Below are 17,366 nucleotides of genomic sequence, written 5' to 3'. Positions count from 1 at the left end.
AAGAGTCCCAAAGTCAGACCGTCCACTGAGGGAAGAGTGCTCAAGGTCAATGGTGTGAGCATCTACCATCAATCCTGTTTCTCCCAGGAAATATTTAAACACAGGAAAATTCTAGAGTAAAATGAATTTCCAGAGAAAAGAAATGTGGTGCTCCTTGAAGACAGGAATCGCCCCACTCTCTCTTTACCCAATTATGTCCCTTGCGCCTGGCTCAGTCAGATCCGGCTGTAAAGTGGGTGCTTAGGATTTGCTGTTTGGATAAATAGTTGTTTAGCAAAGAGCTTGGTTATTTCCTCCCTGGTAGTTTAGGTGAGAAGGGACCTTCCTTCCTCCTGCTTTGCTTTCTTTATTCTGGAGGCTACTCCCAGGAAAGCAGGAGGCCTCATTCATGGTCACAGGACACTGAGAGATACTAAACATTGTGACCTCCTATTGACAGGACTGTCAGCCAGATGAGGGCTTGTGGCCAGACACTCACACTCAAAGTCCTCTACGCTGCATCGGTGGGCTCTAAGACCCTTCTGCAAGCATGGGGTAGGTGGGTTAGGGCATTCCCCTTTGTGGTCATTTTGTAAACTAGGTCAACACTAGAGTCTTAGAGGAATATTATCTGTCTGTAGATCAGGAGACTGAGAGGAAGTTAAATGTCTTGCTAGGGTTTCATGTCTAGGTCAGCCTTTGGCTGTTTAACTGAGCTTATGCTTTTAATTATACCTGCCCAGGCATGATATAATTTTGTTTTAAATATTGCTGCCCTGGTGGAGAGCTAGCTCGATTCTAAGGGGATGGAGATGCAGGCTGGATGCTTCCTGAACTTTCCCAACCCCAAAAAGGGCCACTCAAGTATTTCAGTTCCTTCCAATCTATCCTCATAATTTGACTGATGAACCATGTGAGAGTTCTGGTTTAAGGGTCAAACAAAGACTGAGATTAGAAAACCTCTGTGTTACATGGACCCATGAAGCCGTGCCTTCCCGTGCACTAAGCACTGAGCTCCAGGTCTGAAGACGGCCCCTCACTAGTAGTCAGCCCTATTGCGCCCTGCACAGGGCAGACAGGACCATGCCCTCTTCCCTGCCACTAATAAAAAACATGCTAGGCAACATGTAGGCAAGCCTGCTCCCTCCTTTCCTGCAAAAGTAGATTTGGTGAGTGTTCATGATCCAGACCCCAAAAAGGGGTGAAGGAGAAACCCATTTTCTTCCAAATCCACCAAAACACCCCATATAAACAAACCCTTTCTGTAGGAACATAAAGCTGTCCATGCAAAAGAAAATCATTGCTTGTGTTGGGGGTGGTCAGAAAAACTTACGGGGTCTCCGTCGTCTCCCCTGTGTCCTCTGCTGCCTTTCAGACCTGCAAAACCCTAGGAGGAAAGAGAAAAATATATTTTGGTCAGCTTCCTTCAATCTGAACTTATGAAATCATTAGACAATTGCCTCCTTTCAACTTGGTCACAGTGTCTCCAGGGGTGGCTGTGAGTCTGGGGGAGAATCTGACAAGCCCAGACTCCTGCTGGAGTCTGACCTGTGGAGATGACATTGCAGCTTAGGGTGTCTGGGGGGTTCCTACGCCCAAGAGGCTGTGTGGTAGGCAGCTGTAGCCACTACAACTGATTTGCCTCATAGAAGGCAAATCGATCACATTTCCAGAGAGATCATTTTATTTCCTTTTGCTCTTCTGAGAGCTCAAGGAAAAAGAAGCACTTCTCCCAGTGAGGTTACATATATTTCAGTGGCAATCATCACTTCCTCTGCCACGTGGGGTTTAACTGCCCCGTGGCTTATTTATGGCAAAGATTTCAACAGGGCTTTGCTTTCCTCACCGTAAAACAAAGGTCCCGACTTTCTGCTCAGTACACCTGTGCTGTGCTCTCGGAATGTAACTCTAAGACTAACCAGAGCCAAGTGAGGGGAGAGGAAACTTTGCTGAACAAAGCACTGTAACTCAGTAAAATGGCCAAGATCACGAACCCACGGATAGGCAGTGCAGAACTTATTAGTAAGTATTTACTCTCTTAAAAAAAAAACAAAAACAAAACTCCTTTACTTATGATATCAAACTGCATTTGAAAAAGTGCATAAAATAAAAAAAATCTAAAGGCATGGTTTAATTATTATAAAGTGAATGTCCATGTAGCCACCACCATGACCAAGAAACAGGACGCAGCTCGCCGCTCTCCTCCAACCCCAGTCAATGCCAAGCACTCCCACCGACACCCCAGGGGACACACTCTTGGCTTTTTTTTATACTTCACTACTGAATTATTCATCCCTAGACATGATTGGTTAGTTTTGCTTGCTTTCAAACTTTTTATAAATGGAATCATACTATATGTTTTCTTCTGCATCTTGCTTTTTTTTTTTTTTTGACCATTACTGTATTTATAACACTTATTCATGTTGTGTATGTACCTGCGGTTCATTCATCCTCATCACCTTAGAGCATTCCATTAGCAAAGACACTGTGACATATTTATTTACGCTATTGTGTAATGAATCTTCTAGAATTCGTTTTTTAAAGGGCTGTTAATCTGCAATGCCTTGCTCTTTTTGTGGTTCAATTTCACTCATTGCTGATGAACTATAGCCTTCCCCACGGTCTCCAAAACCTCTTGCACTCCTCAAACTGTTCAAAGCTGCAAAGGTGCAAAAGTACAAATGGCAAAACCAAGGAGCAACGTCATGAAGGATATGGAGGAAAAATGGGAGTTATTCATAACAGCAGTATCCAAAATAAGCCTTTTCGAAACTGGCCTCCTACACCTCAGAAGTTGCATGAAATAAATGTCTGAAGCAATTACATCGGCATTGAGTGAAGACAGCAAAGTGCAATGCGTGGCCTCAGTCCCACCCACCAAATCAAGGCACACTGGATAAAATAGTTTCACAACTGAATGGCACCTTCGTGGCTTGCAGTCCTCGGGATCCACGAGGACCTGGATCCCCCAAACACTTGCACAATGTGCAGCAGCAAGTCTTCTCTGCAATGTTTCCCTAGAAAAGCAAACTTGAGTGAGCAACAACGGTCAGGAACTTCTCGGCATTAAGAACTGTATTCAGAGATCCTAAGGCACCACCTACACAGCTATCCTCTCTCTGTGGGGGAGGGGCTGCAGAGGATCAGTGGGGCTCTTTAGCTTCATACTGAGGACCGGACACTGAGCTAGCAACTACAACACAGCATCTCCTCTCCCCGAAAATGATCTCTCTATAGAAAGGGCACCTGCCCCACAGATGGCCACAGACCAAGTTTGCACAAGACTGCTTGGCTCGTCCTTGACAGACTACAGCATAAACTGCTGGAAGCTTTTCTATGTGACTAGGGGCTGGTTGTTTTTGTTGTTGTTGTTGTTGATTTTAATGCCCGTGCCTTCATTTGGGGAGATGATAAAGGAGGGAAGGACACTCAAAAACAAAAATGCTGCTGCTCTGGTCTTTCACACTTTTTCATCTACTAAAGGCCATGCACTTTAGTTAGTGGGGCAAGCAAGGAGGTCTCTAGAAATACTCAACAAAATTCCAATTTCATTCTGATGGCCTTTTGAATAACTGCATTTCTGCTCCACAACTCACCAGGTACTGTGACAGCATCTTGCCCAGCTCTCTCATGCCAATGGTCAGGTGAGTCCTGTAATCAAATCCCTTTCCAAATTCAAAGCTGGAAAACTCATCGTGGGCAGTCGTATTTAGGGACACCACCAGCAGAGCATCAAGTCCTAGTCAGTAAATGTAAGAGATCCGAACCAAAGGAGTTGCATGTGAAAGAGAAGAAAGCCTGTTGTATTTCTACTTGGTAAGTGATGTTCAGAGAATCAGAAAAGGGAAAAGGAAACATAGGAAGAAGCAGGACTCTTGACATATGAAGAACCAAACAGGCCTGCTTGCTTGTTTAGGCTTCAAACCCAACAGAGAAACAATAGCAGAAAACCGTGTTTAACGCCTCACCACCAAGTTTTGATAGATGCAATTCTTAGGTATTTGAAAGCAATTTTTAAGAAAGAGCATTGTTATCAGGGAACTACAAATCAAAACCACAGTGCGATACCACCTCACACCAGTCGGGTTGCTAAAATTAACCTGTCAGGAAATGACAGGTGTTGGCGAGAATGTGGAGAAAGGGGAGCCCTCCTACATTGGTGGGAATGCAAGCTGGTGCAGCCACTCTGGAAAACAGTATGGAGGTTCCTCAAGATGTTAAGAATAGAGCTACCCTATGACCTAGCAATTGTACTACTGGGTATTTACCCCAAAGATTCAAATGTAGTAATCCAAAGGGGCACCTTCACCCCAATGTTTGTAGCAACAGTGTCCAAAGTGGCCAAACTATGGAAAGAGCCTAGTTGTCCATCAATAGATGAATGGATAAAGAAGTTGTGGTATACACACACACACACACACACACACACACACACACACACACAATGGAATACTATGCAGCCATTAAAAATACAAAATCTTGTCATTTGCAACAAATGGATTGACTTAAGTGAATTAAGTCAATCAGAGAGAGACAATTATCATATGATCTCACTAATAGGAGGACTTTGAGAAAAAAGACAGAGGATCATAGGGGAAGGGAGGGAAAAATGAAACAAGATGAGACCAGAGAGGGAGCCAAAACATAAGAGACTCTTAATATCAGGAAACAAACTGAGGGAAGGGGGTGGGAGGGATAAGGTGGCTGGGGGATGGGCACCGGGGAGGGTATGTGCTATGGTGAACACTGTGAATTGTGTAAGACTGATGATTCACAGACCTGTACCCCTGAAACAAATAATACAGTATATGTTAATAAAAATAAATAGATAGGTAGGTAGATAGATAGGGCATTGTTCATCTTCAGAGGTTTTCTGAATTTTTCTGAATATAAATTAATAATAGTTCTCAAATCATCTCCATGGCTCAACAACCCTGGGGGCCCAGGCCCTGCGAAACTGAAGAAAGCCCAGGGTGAACTCCTGACCATAGCCAGGATTCCATTTATTCATTCATTCACTCACTCATTAATTTGCTCACTAGTCCATTTGTTCCACTTATCCTTGCATTAAACAAACATTTGCTTACTAGCAGCTTATTGTGTATTAATCACTATACCAGGGACACAAGATGAGTAGGACAGACACACTCTGTCCCTTCACAGAAGTCCAGTCCAATGGAAAAGGTGGACAGGAATCAAATGGCTGCTCTGAGAAGTGGTAATTGTCCTGAGAAGGAATGGCAAGGTGCTTTGAAGGCCTAAAGGAGAAGCTCCCAACTTGGTCTTAGAAAGTCATGGAAGGTTTCTGGGAGATACCTGCACTGATCCTGAAGGACAAATGAAAGCTGGTCGAGGTAGAGAATCAGAGACAGAAAGTGGAGAAGGACTGGGAGAGTTCTAGGTAGAAGAAAGTTGTATGCCAGGGATGGGGGCCTGAGGGACCGAGGCAGGAAGTGTGCTGAAGGAAGAAGGGGATGGCTCTGTATGCCAGAGATGCCGAGTGTGGGGAGTGAGGGAGTGGGGAGAGGAGCCAGATCCTATAAAGGACCAGAGGTTGTACTAAGGAACGTGATGTACTCAGAACAGTGGGAAAAGAGGACAAAACAACCCAGCAATCAAGCAGGAAATTTTGTGGCCTCTATGGAGGTTGCCCATGGACACTAAACCCCAGAAACCAATGTGGGTCTATACCCAGAAAGTCTCAAACAATACATCTCATCTGACAATCAGTGGAGCCTCATGTCACTGCATAAGCTTCTCAAAACTTCTGCAGTTAGCTTCCAGCTTGGTCTGAAACTAGGACAAGGGATAGGGGCTGGGTACTAGGGACCCAGCATTTCCTAAGAAATGCTTTTCAAGATCAATGTGGCTTTCACATGGATAATCAGAAACAGTAGGGAGTGTCCTAGGTCAAGAGCCCTGGAACCATAATCTAAGAGAAGAATTTGTGTGTACATGGTTTATTGAGGGAGAAAGAGGTAGAGGAAGGGGAGGGAGAAGTTGTAAGCAAGAATGTGTCTCAGTAAAGTCTTCACCTTGATATGACTCATGAAGGACTCTGGTGTATAAACTGTATCAGAGTTGACCCACTTGAGGAAGGGTGCTATGTTTTCTATCCCTATATCGATTGTCCCCCTTCCATTTCCAGGTGGGACATTGTATAAACCCACCCCCTACTCCAAGGTTCAGGTCAGCCACGGCCACAAGACTGTAGAAGGTCACAGGTAAAATGTACATGGCTGTGGCATTTGCAGTATCTGGGGGATAAGCATACAGGCTGGTCAAGGGGGTTTGGGAAGGCACCAACAGCATATGCTTCCAATGGCCAGACAGATCCCAAGATCTACCACACCTGAGTAAGAAGGGACTCATTAGCACATTCTGTGTTGTACCACTTAAATTTGCAATTCTGTACCTGCTGCTCTGAGCCTGTCTGATTGATCTTCAAGCATTATCTCGCTTTCACCCCCAAGACCATCTGAAAAGATGAGTAGAACCTAGAGGAAGAGAAAAGTAGAGGATGGGATGATGTGAAAATGAAACATATATTTGGGGAGGACGAAACAAATGAAAGAATGCAGAGATGGGAGACTGAATGTGACAAGAGTACCTGTCCATGGGATTTAGCTCTATCATTAAAGGTCTCCCACAGCGACTGCAGGAACTGTGCATTCAGATGAGTTGGCCCATCGACATTGACTTGCCGCAGGCTGTCAAATATTGCTCTCTGGTAGAGTTGGAACTTGGCAGTGATACTGTTCACCTTGAAGGCCACGTTCACCTGCACCTCTGTGCCTGCCCCACAGCTGACCCTCCCAATGGAGGTGATGTCCTCTAAGATGCTTGGGAGGTAGGATTCCAGTAGGGGGTGGCCATAGAACAATGGCTGCCCCAGCAGGTGAGTGGAAATGTCAAACCCGACCACTATGTCCATAAAGCAATCTGGAAACCAAAAGAAACGAGGCCAGATTAATGAGTAGACAAGAGTAAGGAAGAACAGACCAGGCAGAAAAAAGGAGAGTGGTCACGGCATGGATCAGGACTGGAGGGTCCCTAGTACCCAGTGTTCAAGAAGGAAGATATTGGCTGCTTGATCAACACAGGTATTTTCTCTCTTCTCTTTCAAATATTTCAAGTTCCAATCATGGTTTAGCCTCATTTTCAGTGGCTGGTTGTGTGTGTGTGTGTGTATGTGCGTGTGCACACATGCGTATTTTTTCTTTTAATGATGACAAATTATGATTCATATAATCATAACATTTTAAGTTTTGAAATATCCTCAGGGATTATTTAATCCAGATGTCACAAACATAAATGGTTGCAAAGGCCGGGTGGATAATGTAAAGGAGTTAGATGGACAGAGAGCAAAGAGAACGGAAGGAGAATAACAACCCTGTCTGTTCACTACTCAGTTCCCACTGAGAGTAGCCATGCAGGAGATGGGTCTGGTGTAATCAGATTGCCTTTCTTTTTCCCAAGGAAAGCCTGAAATCTCCATTTTTCATGTGCAATTTTCAGTTTGTAAAAGCTGTCAACTAATTTTAACAAGTTGTCAACATCAGACAGGACCAATACGATGCAGCTGTAAGTTGCCATTTGGTCACTTCTGACCCTGCCTGATTGCTCATTTTATCACTAAGGAAACCATGATGGCTGGAAGTTACTACTGCACCAGAGCAAGAACCATGGCTTTTGGATTCCAATGCCAGTGCCCTTTCCACCACTGTAATCTGCTTCTAGCTGAGCACCCCAAAGGGGGCCTAGACCATCTGGAGGGCTTGGAAAGACCAACCCAATCTGTGAAAGAAGTGGCTTCAGTCATGACTCCAGAGCACGCTGAGGAATTTCTGCATGTTGTACAAATTACACAAAATGTTATATCCTGAGATGTCATCCTCTCAACTCCCAGCCCAAATGTATAGAACCTGAGTCCTACATGGTGACTCTCACCTGAAGCAAATAGTGACCTCCCCATAAGATGGCTCATTGCTGTCCCTTGCTTTCTTTCCCTTTCTCCCCTCTTGACTCACTTACCTCCTGGCCTTTACAGCCATTGGTTTTTTGACTTCTGGGAATCAAATAATCACTAAGGGCAAATTCAAATCTTTACTATGTTATGATTATACAAATGCCATCATTAAAAGCAGAAGAAAATATGCACACACATAGGTTCAAACAGACACACAACACAGAGACACAGAGGAACATGGAGTCCCTTACAAGATGGTTTGACAAAGTTAAAATAATAAAGCTGCCAACTAGCCAAAGTCTGTTTCACTTACTTCCCACGGGACACAAGGCATTATTCTAGGCCTGCCACAAGTGGAGGGAGGCAGAATTAGGAGACTGACTTTCGGTGGTAAGAGAGGCACAAAGCCTGGCTTGCAGTGAGGGGTCAGGACTGACCTTAGGGCACAACCCAGGACCTCCTCCAGCCTCTGCACCTTTTTCCTCACCTCTGAGGGAGGCTAGCTAATCCCAAGCTTCCTGGAAACAGAGGAGAGGTCTGTTCTCACTGAGCACTCTTCAAAAAATATGTTCAGCTACAGCCAGCCGCCAGGACATCTTGGGGAAATGAGGCCCCAGGAAGGCGGCAGTTAAATCAAAAACAAACATGCAAGATGGTGCAGCCTCTTTGGAGAACAGTGTGGAGATTCCTCAAGAAATTAAAAATAGAACTTCCCTATGACCCTGCAATTGCACTACTGGGTATTTACCCCAAAGATACAGATGTAGTGAAAAGAAGGGCCATTTGTACCCCAATGTTTATAGCAGCAATGGCCATGGTCGCCAAACTGTGGAAAGAACCAAAATGCCCTTCAACAGACAAATGGATAAGGAAGATGTGGTCCATATACACTATGGAGTATTATGCCTCCATCAGAAAGGATGAATACCCAACTTTTGTAGCAACATGGACGAGACTGGAGGAGATTATGCTGAGTGAAATAAGTCAAGCAGAGAGAGTCAATTATCATATGGTTTCACTTATTTGTGGAGCATAACAAATAGCATGGAGGACAAGGGGAGATAGAGAGGAGAAGGAAGTTGGGGGAAATTGGAAGGGGAGGTGAACCATGAGAGACTATGGACTCTGAAAAACAATCTGAGGGTTTTGAAGGGGCGGGGGGTGGGAGGTCGGGGTACCAGGTGGTGGGTATTTTAGAGGGCACAGATTGCATGGAGCACTGGGTGTGGTGAAAAAATAATGAATACTGTTATGCTGAAAATAAATAAAAAATAAATTAAAAAAAAAAACACAGAACAAGGGAAGTACTTACTGGTGGTCCCACAGCTCTGGCAGATTTCACGAACCATTCTTTTTTTTATACCCACATCCGTTAATGTATTAAAGTCTTTGAGGGTGATTATTTTTCTAGAATCTCCTGTCATTGGCAGAAGTTGCTCCTTATGAACATCCCCTATGCCCCAAACCAGGACACAAATTCCGAGGTTTCTCAGGACTTTCACTTCATCAGCCACATTGTAGTAGGGATCTCTGGATGTGATGACAACCAAAGTTTGAAGAACACCAGCATTTCTCCTCCCACCAGAAGATGGATCGAACATGACTTTCACTTTTTTAAGGGCCAGGTCAATTCGCGGAAACCCGTTGCTCTTAGTGATGGTTTGAATTTGAGTCTTCAGCTTCGGTATTGTCAGAGAGTTTTTCAACTCAATAATTTTCTGGAAGCCACTCCCAAATTGAGCCAAGCCGATTTTTATTCTCTGGTTCTGAAGGTTAAAATTATCAATTAAGTCTGACACAAAAGTTGTCATGGTAACAAACTCTGAGTGGGAGACCATGTCAGAGCCATCAAAAAAGAAAACCATATCGGCTTCTTGAATATCACACGCTGCAATTGGGAAAAACAAAACAATTATTTTCCTCATGAATTATTCTAAATCTTCCTTTTCCTCAAATTCTTCAATTGCTTTACTAAATCCCCACATTAGTAGCAAATTGAGATAAGTCAACAGAAGAGAGAATTATTGGTTGGCCCTCAAGAAGGAAAAACAGTGGGAAGGAGAAAGATGATAGACTTCGCTTCAAATTTTAATATTTATGTGATTCATTTGAAAAGATCGTGAAAGTTGCTTAGAGAAAGAAGCTTGAATAGATTGAATAAGTTCATTAAAAAGTAATTGCAAAGGCTAGAAATCCCTTCGACACACTCAAACTGGAAGGTTCACCGAAGTCAAGGTAATGGTACCCATGTATTATGGTTAGTATTCCTGTTACTATTAATGCTACCACTTTACATTTGTGTTGAGAATTACCATTTTAAAAAATGTTTTTGGCATACAGTAACTTAATACTCATGATCATGTTATAAGGAATTAATCTAATTTTATAGATACAGAAATGGAATTCAGAGGTTAAGTAACTTGCCTAAGAATACACAATTGTTATGCAGTGGAGCGGGTACCTGGACCACGTCATTCTTTTTATCTTTAAATCCAGTATTTTTTTCTGCTGCTGTTTTTTATAATATCATAACCCAAATATTAAAATGCAAGGGGACAAGTGCTAATAGCTAATAAAGAGGGCAAAGGGTCATCTCCCTGAAATCCAAGGTGAAATGTCCCAAACACAGGGACAATCAAATGCAATCCTCAGTTCCAATCAAATGCAATGGCTGGGATAGGGACAACACGGAGGTGATTAGTAAAGGCAGTTGAGAACAAAGAATGCCCTCTATCACACAATTCTTTCTAAGGGTTATCTGCCCAGATAGACCTTCAAGGAAGGATTTGCTGCCAGTTGTGGGAGTGTGGTCAACAGAGGGCCTCAGACTGTCAGCTCCTTCATGGTTAGCCTCACTGCAAAGAGAAGTCTTGCAAAAGACCATGACCTTTTTGGGAAGCCCATATCTGGGGTCTAAGTGGGAAGGGGACATAACCACCCAGTCATCTTAGTCTGATGCTGGACAACACTGATAGGCAGTATACACTCCAGAGCTCCTCGCCAGGTTTGGAGCTTTGTTGAGCATGCCTCACTGTGCAACTTCTTCTGCCCATCCTGCTTTCCCACTTTCCTTCACAGGCTGTGGATCCCTAATAAACACCATGTATCCTAGATTCTGCCTCAGTATCTGCCTCCAAAAGGTAGGCATGGGAGATGAGAATAAAACAGACTCCATCTTTGAAGGAAAAGACTGTCCCTGGTGATGTAGTAGAGTTGGTGGGAACTCAGTGATAAACAGGAGGCTATGCCTGCCCAAGTTAATCAGTCTTGTGATAGCTAAAGACAAAAATATAGCAAATATGTGTTTGGTGCTACCACCAGGAGAAATAGAAGGTGCAGAATCAGGGATACCCACTGGGATCACTGTCAGGTATTGGGTCAGGAAATTGGCAAAGGCTGAAATGTGAAATACTAGATACAGTGTGGGAAAATGGGCTGGTGTTTTCGTGATGGGTAGAATGCTGTGTAAAAAGATGCAGAGGTATTTCAGATTGACAGGAGAGATTGTAAAGTGGGGAGTGGCAACAGATGAGGTTGGCGATATGGACAAGGCTAGATGGAACTCAGGAATTCAGAAACTATAAACTGTCAGCAAAGCAGTGACATAATCTAGTGTGCGTTAAGAGGATCACTCAGTGCTCAGAATGGACTAGAAGGTGGCAAGACAAAAGGCAAGAAGACCAAATTTTAGGATTCGAGTCCAGGGACAGGCTAGAACAGGCAGAATTGAAAAGGTCCTGCTGCCTTGGGAAAAGTCACAATTTTTATTGAAGATAACACCATCATTCAGTATCTGAAACCAAGGAAATGAATTCATTGCTCACTTTGAGCCCAGATGGCCAATCTTACACTTTCCTCAAGTGGGATGTCTGTGGCCATCCCTAACCCATTGCTATCTCATGGGATCCACTTACATCCCTTCCCTCCCTATTCCTACCCACCAGCCTCTACTACTCCATATTGAACTCCCATATCCTTTTGTCCGTATTAATGGCCCCTATCTAGAAAAACACACAGACTACTTCCACTTCAAATGGCCCAAGAGAATGTCTATAATCCCATTTAGACTGTCCTGGATTTCTGAAGACAGAAGTCTATCTGTGAAACCAAGCAACTCTGAGTCTGACCTGCAACTGGTATTCAGTGATTGCATTGAGACCATTAACGGAATAGCACAAGAGGCCCTGAAATGGGGTAAGGTCAGTATGATCCCAGGTAGAGTTCCCTTCTGCCAAGAAAAAGGCAACAGGGTAGCAAGACCTCAAAGAACATTTCTGAAACCTTCTTCCATAAGCTCTTCAATGGATGCTGTCATGGAAAGGCAACTTTCAGATCTTGCTCAATCAATGCATTTCTTTTAGAAATAAGAAAAATAGCCTGAGCAGAGAAAGATTCATCCCATGACTTCCAGGTAATGGGAAGCCAAGATTTAATTTATTTTTTTCTTAACCTTCTATTGCTACCCCCAGAGAAACTTTAAAAATTACAACTTACGCTCAAGGGCAATGGTACACATTCTTTCTTGCAGAGGCAGGTAAAGATCTTTCAGTTTGTTGAAATTATCTACATGGAAAGTATTGTTTTTATTCCCTGCCATAGCCTCAAGTTCAAGTTGATTGGCCTTTCCTATACCCACTGCGTAGATATCGATGCCTTTGTTTCTCAATTTCAGTGCTGTGTCATTGAGCTGATTTCGGTCATCGGACTCGCCATCAGTGATGATGATCAGCATCTGTTTCACATTTTGCTGGATGCGGCTGCCATGTTCTTCCGTGAACATTATGTTTGTGTGATCAAGAGCCCTGGCAGTAAAGGTACGCCCTCCAGTGTCCCTGCGCCTCCTCAGGTGTTCAATGACTGCAGATCTGTTTGAGTATTTCCCAAGGTGGAAAAGAACCTCAGGATACTCTGAGTATTTGAGAGCTCCAATCCGAACTCGGGCACTGCCAACATCTGCTTTCTTCACCAAATGGATAGTTAGATCCATCATGCTTTCTTGCTCTTCTGTATTTATGCTGCCTGAATGGTCCAGCACAAACACAATGTCCAACACTTTAATATTTTTGCAATCTGAAAGAGAAAGAAATCAGGCATCACAATCTTTCTGCAGTGTATTCTAGAAGCGTGAGCAAGCGAACATCTGCCATGAACCTACTATGTGCCAGACACTGCTTCTCACTTGTTAGATGTGGCTGTTGCCATTTTACAGAGTGAGAAACTGAGGCTTGGTGATGTACAACTTGCCCAGATCATGATTCCACGGAAAATGTAGCTGACAATAACTCTGCAATGGGTGGTTGTTAAGCTACACCACTCTGTTCTGCTATATCTCATTAGGACAAGTGATATGTTTTCCTAGGCAGGCTTTCAACTGAAATGAAATGTCAGAAGGTAGTTTAGTATCAGTATAATGATATATATATAGTAAATATATATAGTAAATATATATATATAGTAAATATATATAGTATATATATATATAGTAAATATATATAGTAAATATATATAGTAAAATATATATATATATATAAATATATATATATAAATATATATATAAATATATATATATAAATATATATATATATATAAATATATAAATATATATATATATATATATCTGATATTTGCCAAACTGGCCTGTTGCTCTAAAGAGCTCAGAGGCTCTATGTATTAGCTGGGATTTTTATCCTACCCTCTCTGGCTCCAGCTGTCTTTTCAGCTTCTGCTAGGTGAGCTGTTCCATGTGCACCATGCCTCTCTGCTTTCATTTCCACTCCTTCCCCTCGCCTCCTGGATTAGAACCCAGAAAGACCCCAAGTAGGGGGAGAGCTAAGGCCCTATCACTTCCCCTCACCCCCAAGCTCTCCTCCACATTGGAAGTCAAGCGAACACTCTGGAAATGTCTCCAAAGTATGGGGTTTCTCTCCCCTCTTTCTCTTCCCTCAGTAACTTAAGTACATGCCTTCTACAATTTCACTTTCTCCACTTTCCACCTGAGTATGATAACTTCAGTCCTTATTTCTGGCAATGGTCTCAAATTCTCAAGGCTAAGATACTATGGGTGAGCCCAGGATATATCTGTAGAAACCTGGGACAATGACATGATTTGACGTTTATGAGTCAATCTGATATGTGAGTCAGCTGAAATTTCACCTCATGCTATAGACAGGGCCTATCAAAATGAAGAAATGCCAGGAAGATCTCCATGGATTTCAAAGGTGGGGATGTGGCCTTAAGGCTAACCTGTCTTAGAATGTATCAACACTACCAAGAGTTTGAGAATCCTTGCCATTTTAATTAAGCTGTTATGAGAGAAATTGCAGTGTCACTGCCTAAAACTCAGAGTTTACACTAAAACATTTTGTTAACTTGTGAAAATTTCTCACACAGAATTCTGAATAATATAGTCCAAGGGAGATCTCTATGTTGCCAGGGGAGCAACATACAACAAATTTACCAATACTTCAGTGTGTTGTCCTGGTTGTATCCAAAACACAGATAACAGCACATGATAGATTTAAAAGCAGAGTTGTTTTTAATCTTATGTGTGGATTTATAGCCAAGTTCTCATCCAAGAGTCATTAAAGTTGATGGACTCAAACTGAAGATTTGCTTGACGCAATTTGAAAAGCATTACAGTTTGTGAGAGATAAAAATGATGATTCTGAACAATCATTTTTAAAAAGTAACAAATTAAAATTTTCCAAAGAGATAGTACATGAAAAGACAATTGTAAAATACTTCACTCATAGAAGTGGAGAAAAATAGGTGAATCAATGAAATCCTTTAAAACAGGATTTTTGGGGGGCGGGGAGGGTATGCTTAGGATATTGGATTTCATTTACCTAAGAAGAAGAATTTGTATTTCTAGGTATTTACTACTTGACAAGGATTATAGGTAGGCAAGAAACAATTCTGGGGAATCATTTGGGATTAAAAATTTCCTGTGGAAAATCTAGGTATTCAGGTAGTAAAAAGTTGGAAATTCAATGGAAAATTCTGAGAACTTTTTGGAATAGCTTCAAAGTCTCCACAGCCAGACTACCTTGTTGCTAAACTGGCTTACAAGATTGTTCAAGAGGAATATCCCTGGAGGTCACAGGCATTTTAATAAAACATAAATAAGATTAAAACTTAACACCAAAGTCCAGAGAGAGTCCAAACCCGTGGTACTACCCACTGTTCACCTGAAGAGGTCAACAGCTCACATTTCAGAGCCCTGAGGATAACAGTGTTACTCACCATGGAGAGCACAAACACGAAAAATGAGTTTGCTTTCTATTGTCTTCAGATCATCAAATTTCTCAACCTGGAAGACCAAGCTGCCATCCCCACTGATCTCCTCCAGCTGCGTCCTATTGGCGCCATACACCCCCACGGAGAAGATAACTACACCTTTGTCCCGAAGAGCTTTAGCAGGGTCTCTCACAGGATCTTGTGCTTCTCCATCCGTGATGAGGATAAGAAACTTTTTGGCCATAGCACGGGCCCCCTTGGCAGGGGTAAAGTATTCATCTATAGAAGTCAGTGCATTTCCGGTCAAAGTGTTTCGGTTGATGAGAGACATTCTGTCTATTGAATCAGAAATTTCATTTTGTGTAAAGTATTTATTAAGTTGGAATTCTTCTTGAGTTTGATCGCTGAACTGAATGACACCAATATGAGATCTCTCTGGACCAATCTGAATCTTGGCTAATAGGTTTTTCATGAAAGTTTTCATTTTCCCAAAATTGTCATGTCCTATACTGCCAGAACTGTCCACCAGAAACATGATGTCAGCCTTCATGCCTTCACATCCTGCATGTTGTCAAAAAGACCAGAAATGAGTCAGGTTGACAGGATTTTCAGAATATAGAGAAATGGTAAGACAGAAATAAATGCATTGTCAGAAAACATCAAAAATTAACTCAAGCACCTGCTACTACATTTGAAAATTTAATCTGCTCTTGTAGTAGAGGCCTGCTGACTAGAACCCTGAATCAGAAATCCACTGAATTATTACCCATGAAATTTTAAAGAGAAAATGCAACTTCCGAAGCATATATTCATTTATCCATAATTCATTTATTCATAATTCTTGAGGTGTATGAAATGCCAAGTATCAGGTTATGTGTTAAAGGATGCAATGATGATCAAAAAAAGGAATCAAAGAAAAAGCAATCAATTCTCTACACTCACAGGACTATTAGTTCAGGTTTTTATGTATAATGTAAAAACACAAAATTCAAAGCAATCTTTATGTTGCATTATTTTCTTGGATAATTTAAAGTGATTTGATAAATATTATAAATCAATATTAAAAATCAGGGTGAGGAAAAAAATCAGGATGAGAAACCTATTAGAGATAATAAGTGTATTATTCAGCATGGACTGTTCCTATATTTATATATAAAATTTGAAGAAACCTACCAATTGGAAATTCACATATTTTTGTATATATATATATATATATGTGTGTGTGTATGTGCATGGATATACACATTGAAGACCAATTTCTATAAGCCACAGAAAAAACAGCCAGTGTTACTAATCCATTGTACAGGTGTGTGTGAGTACATCTATCTCTCTCTATATATAGTATGTAAATATTGTTGTTGGCATGTATCTCTTTAGTCTTATCCTTCTGGTCTACCTGTTCTCATTGCCATTCTCTCTCTCTTTTTTTAATTTTTTAACTTTTTAATTTTTTATTTTTTATAAACATTTAATATATTTTTTATCCCCAGGGGTACAGGTCTGTGAATCGCCCGGTTTACACACTTCACAGCACTCACCAAAGCACATACCCTCCCCAATGTCCATAATCCCAGCACCCTTCTCCCCACCCCCCTCCCCCCAGCAACCCTCAGTTTGTTTTGTGAGATTAAGAGGCACTTATGGTTTGTCTCCCTCCCAATCCCATCTTGTTTCATTGATTCTTCTCCTACCCCCTTAAGCCCCCATGTTGCATCACCACTTCCTCATATCAGGGAGATCATATGATAGTTGTCTTTCTCCACTTGACTTATTTCGCTAAGCATGATATGCTCTAGTTCCATCCACGTTGTTGTAAATTCATTGCCATTCTCTTAAGTAGTCCTTCCCTCAACACTCACAGAGTCTATCCCATACTATTTAAAAATAAACAATTAGCATTAGTCAAAAATAATAAAACAATGTTTATTATTTTTAAATAATTTATGTAAGGCCCACCAAGGAACATTAAAACCACCATTTAAGACCCAAGCTGCCTGGGACCATCTTGAAAGTCATCAATAGAGAGGTCACTAAGTATATTTGTGGCCTTGACAAGGCCCCACTGCTGTGAAATGTGGAAGCCTCCCTTCAATGAAACATATGTAAAAGGAGTGGACTTTTACATGTGGTTTGGTGTTCACTGGGACTACTTTCCTATATCTGTTTTGTGATGAGACTGCTT

General features: G+C 41.9%; 1 protein-coding gene across 1 annotated transcript in view; it reads right to left on the bottom strand.

Moving 5' to 3' along the window:
* The window catches only part of COL6A5 (collagen type VI alpha 5 chain), a 149,299-nt gene that overhangs the window by 69,321 nt on the left and 62,612 nt on the right, over nt 1–17,366 (bottom strand). The window contains exons 6-13 of the mRNA XM_059162583.1: nt 15,191–15,745; nt 12,443–13,018; nt 9,261–9,836; nt 6,590–6,921; nt 6,395–6,476; nt 3,576–3,718; nt 2,904–2,996; nt 1,313–1,366 (exon numbers count right to left, since the gene is read on the bottom strand). Of these exons, the coding sequence (XP_059018566.1) occupies nt 1,313–1,366; nt 2,904–2,996; nt 3,576–3,718; nt 6,395–6,476; nt 6,590–6,921; nt 9,261–9,836; nt 12,443–13,018; nt 15,191–15,745 (2,411 nt within the window). The remainder of the gene's footprint in view (nt 1–1,312; nt 1,367–2,903; nt 2,997–3,575; nt 3,719–6,394; nt 6,477–6,589; nt 6,922–9,260; nt 9,837–12,442; nt 13,019–15,190; nt 15,746–17,366) is intronic.

The sequence above is a fragment of the Mustela lutreola genome, chromosome 2, assembly GCF_030435805.1.
Source record: "Mustela lutreola isolate mMusLut2 chromosome 2, mMusLut2.pri, whole genome shotgun sequence".
NCBI classification, from domain to species: Eukaryota; Metazoa; Chordata; class Mammalia; order Carnivora; family Mustelidae; genus Mustela; species Mustela lutreola.
This window is presented reverse-complemented; position numbering and strand designations above follow the sequence as displayed.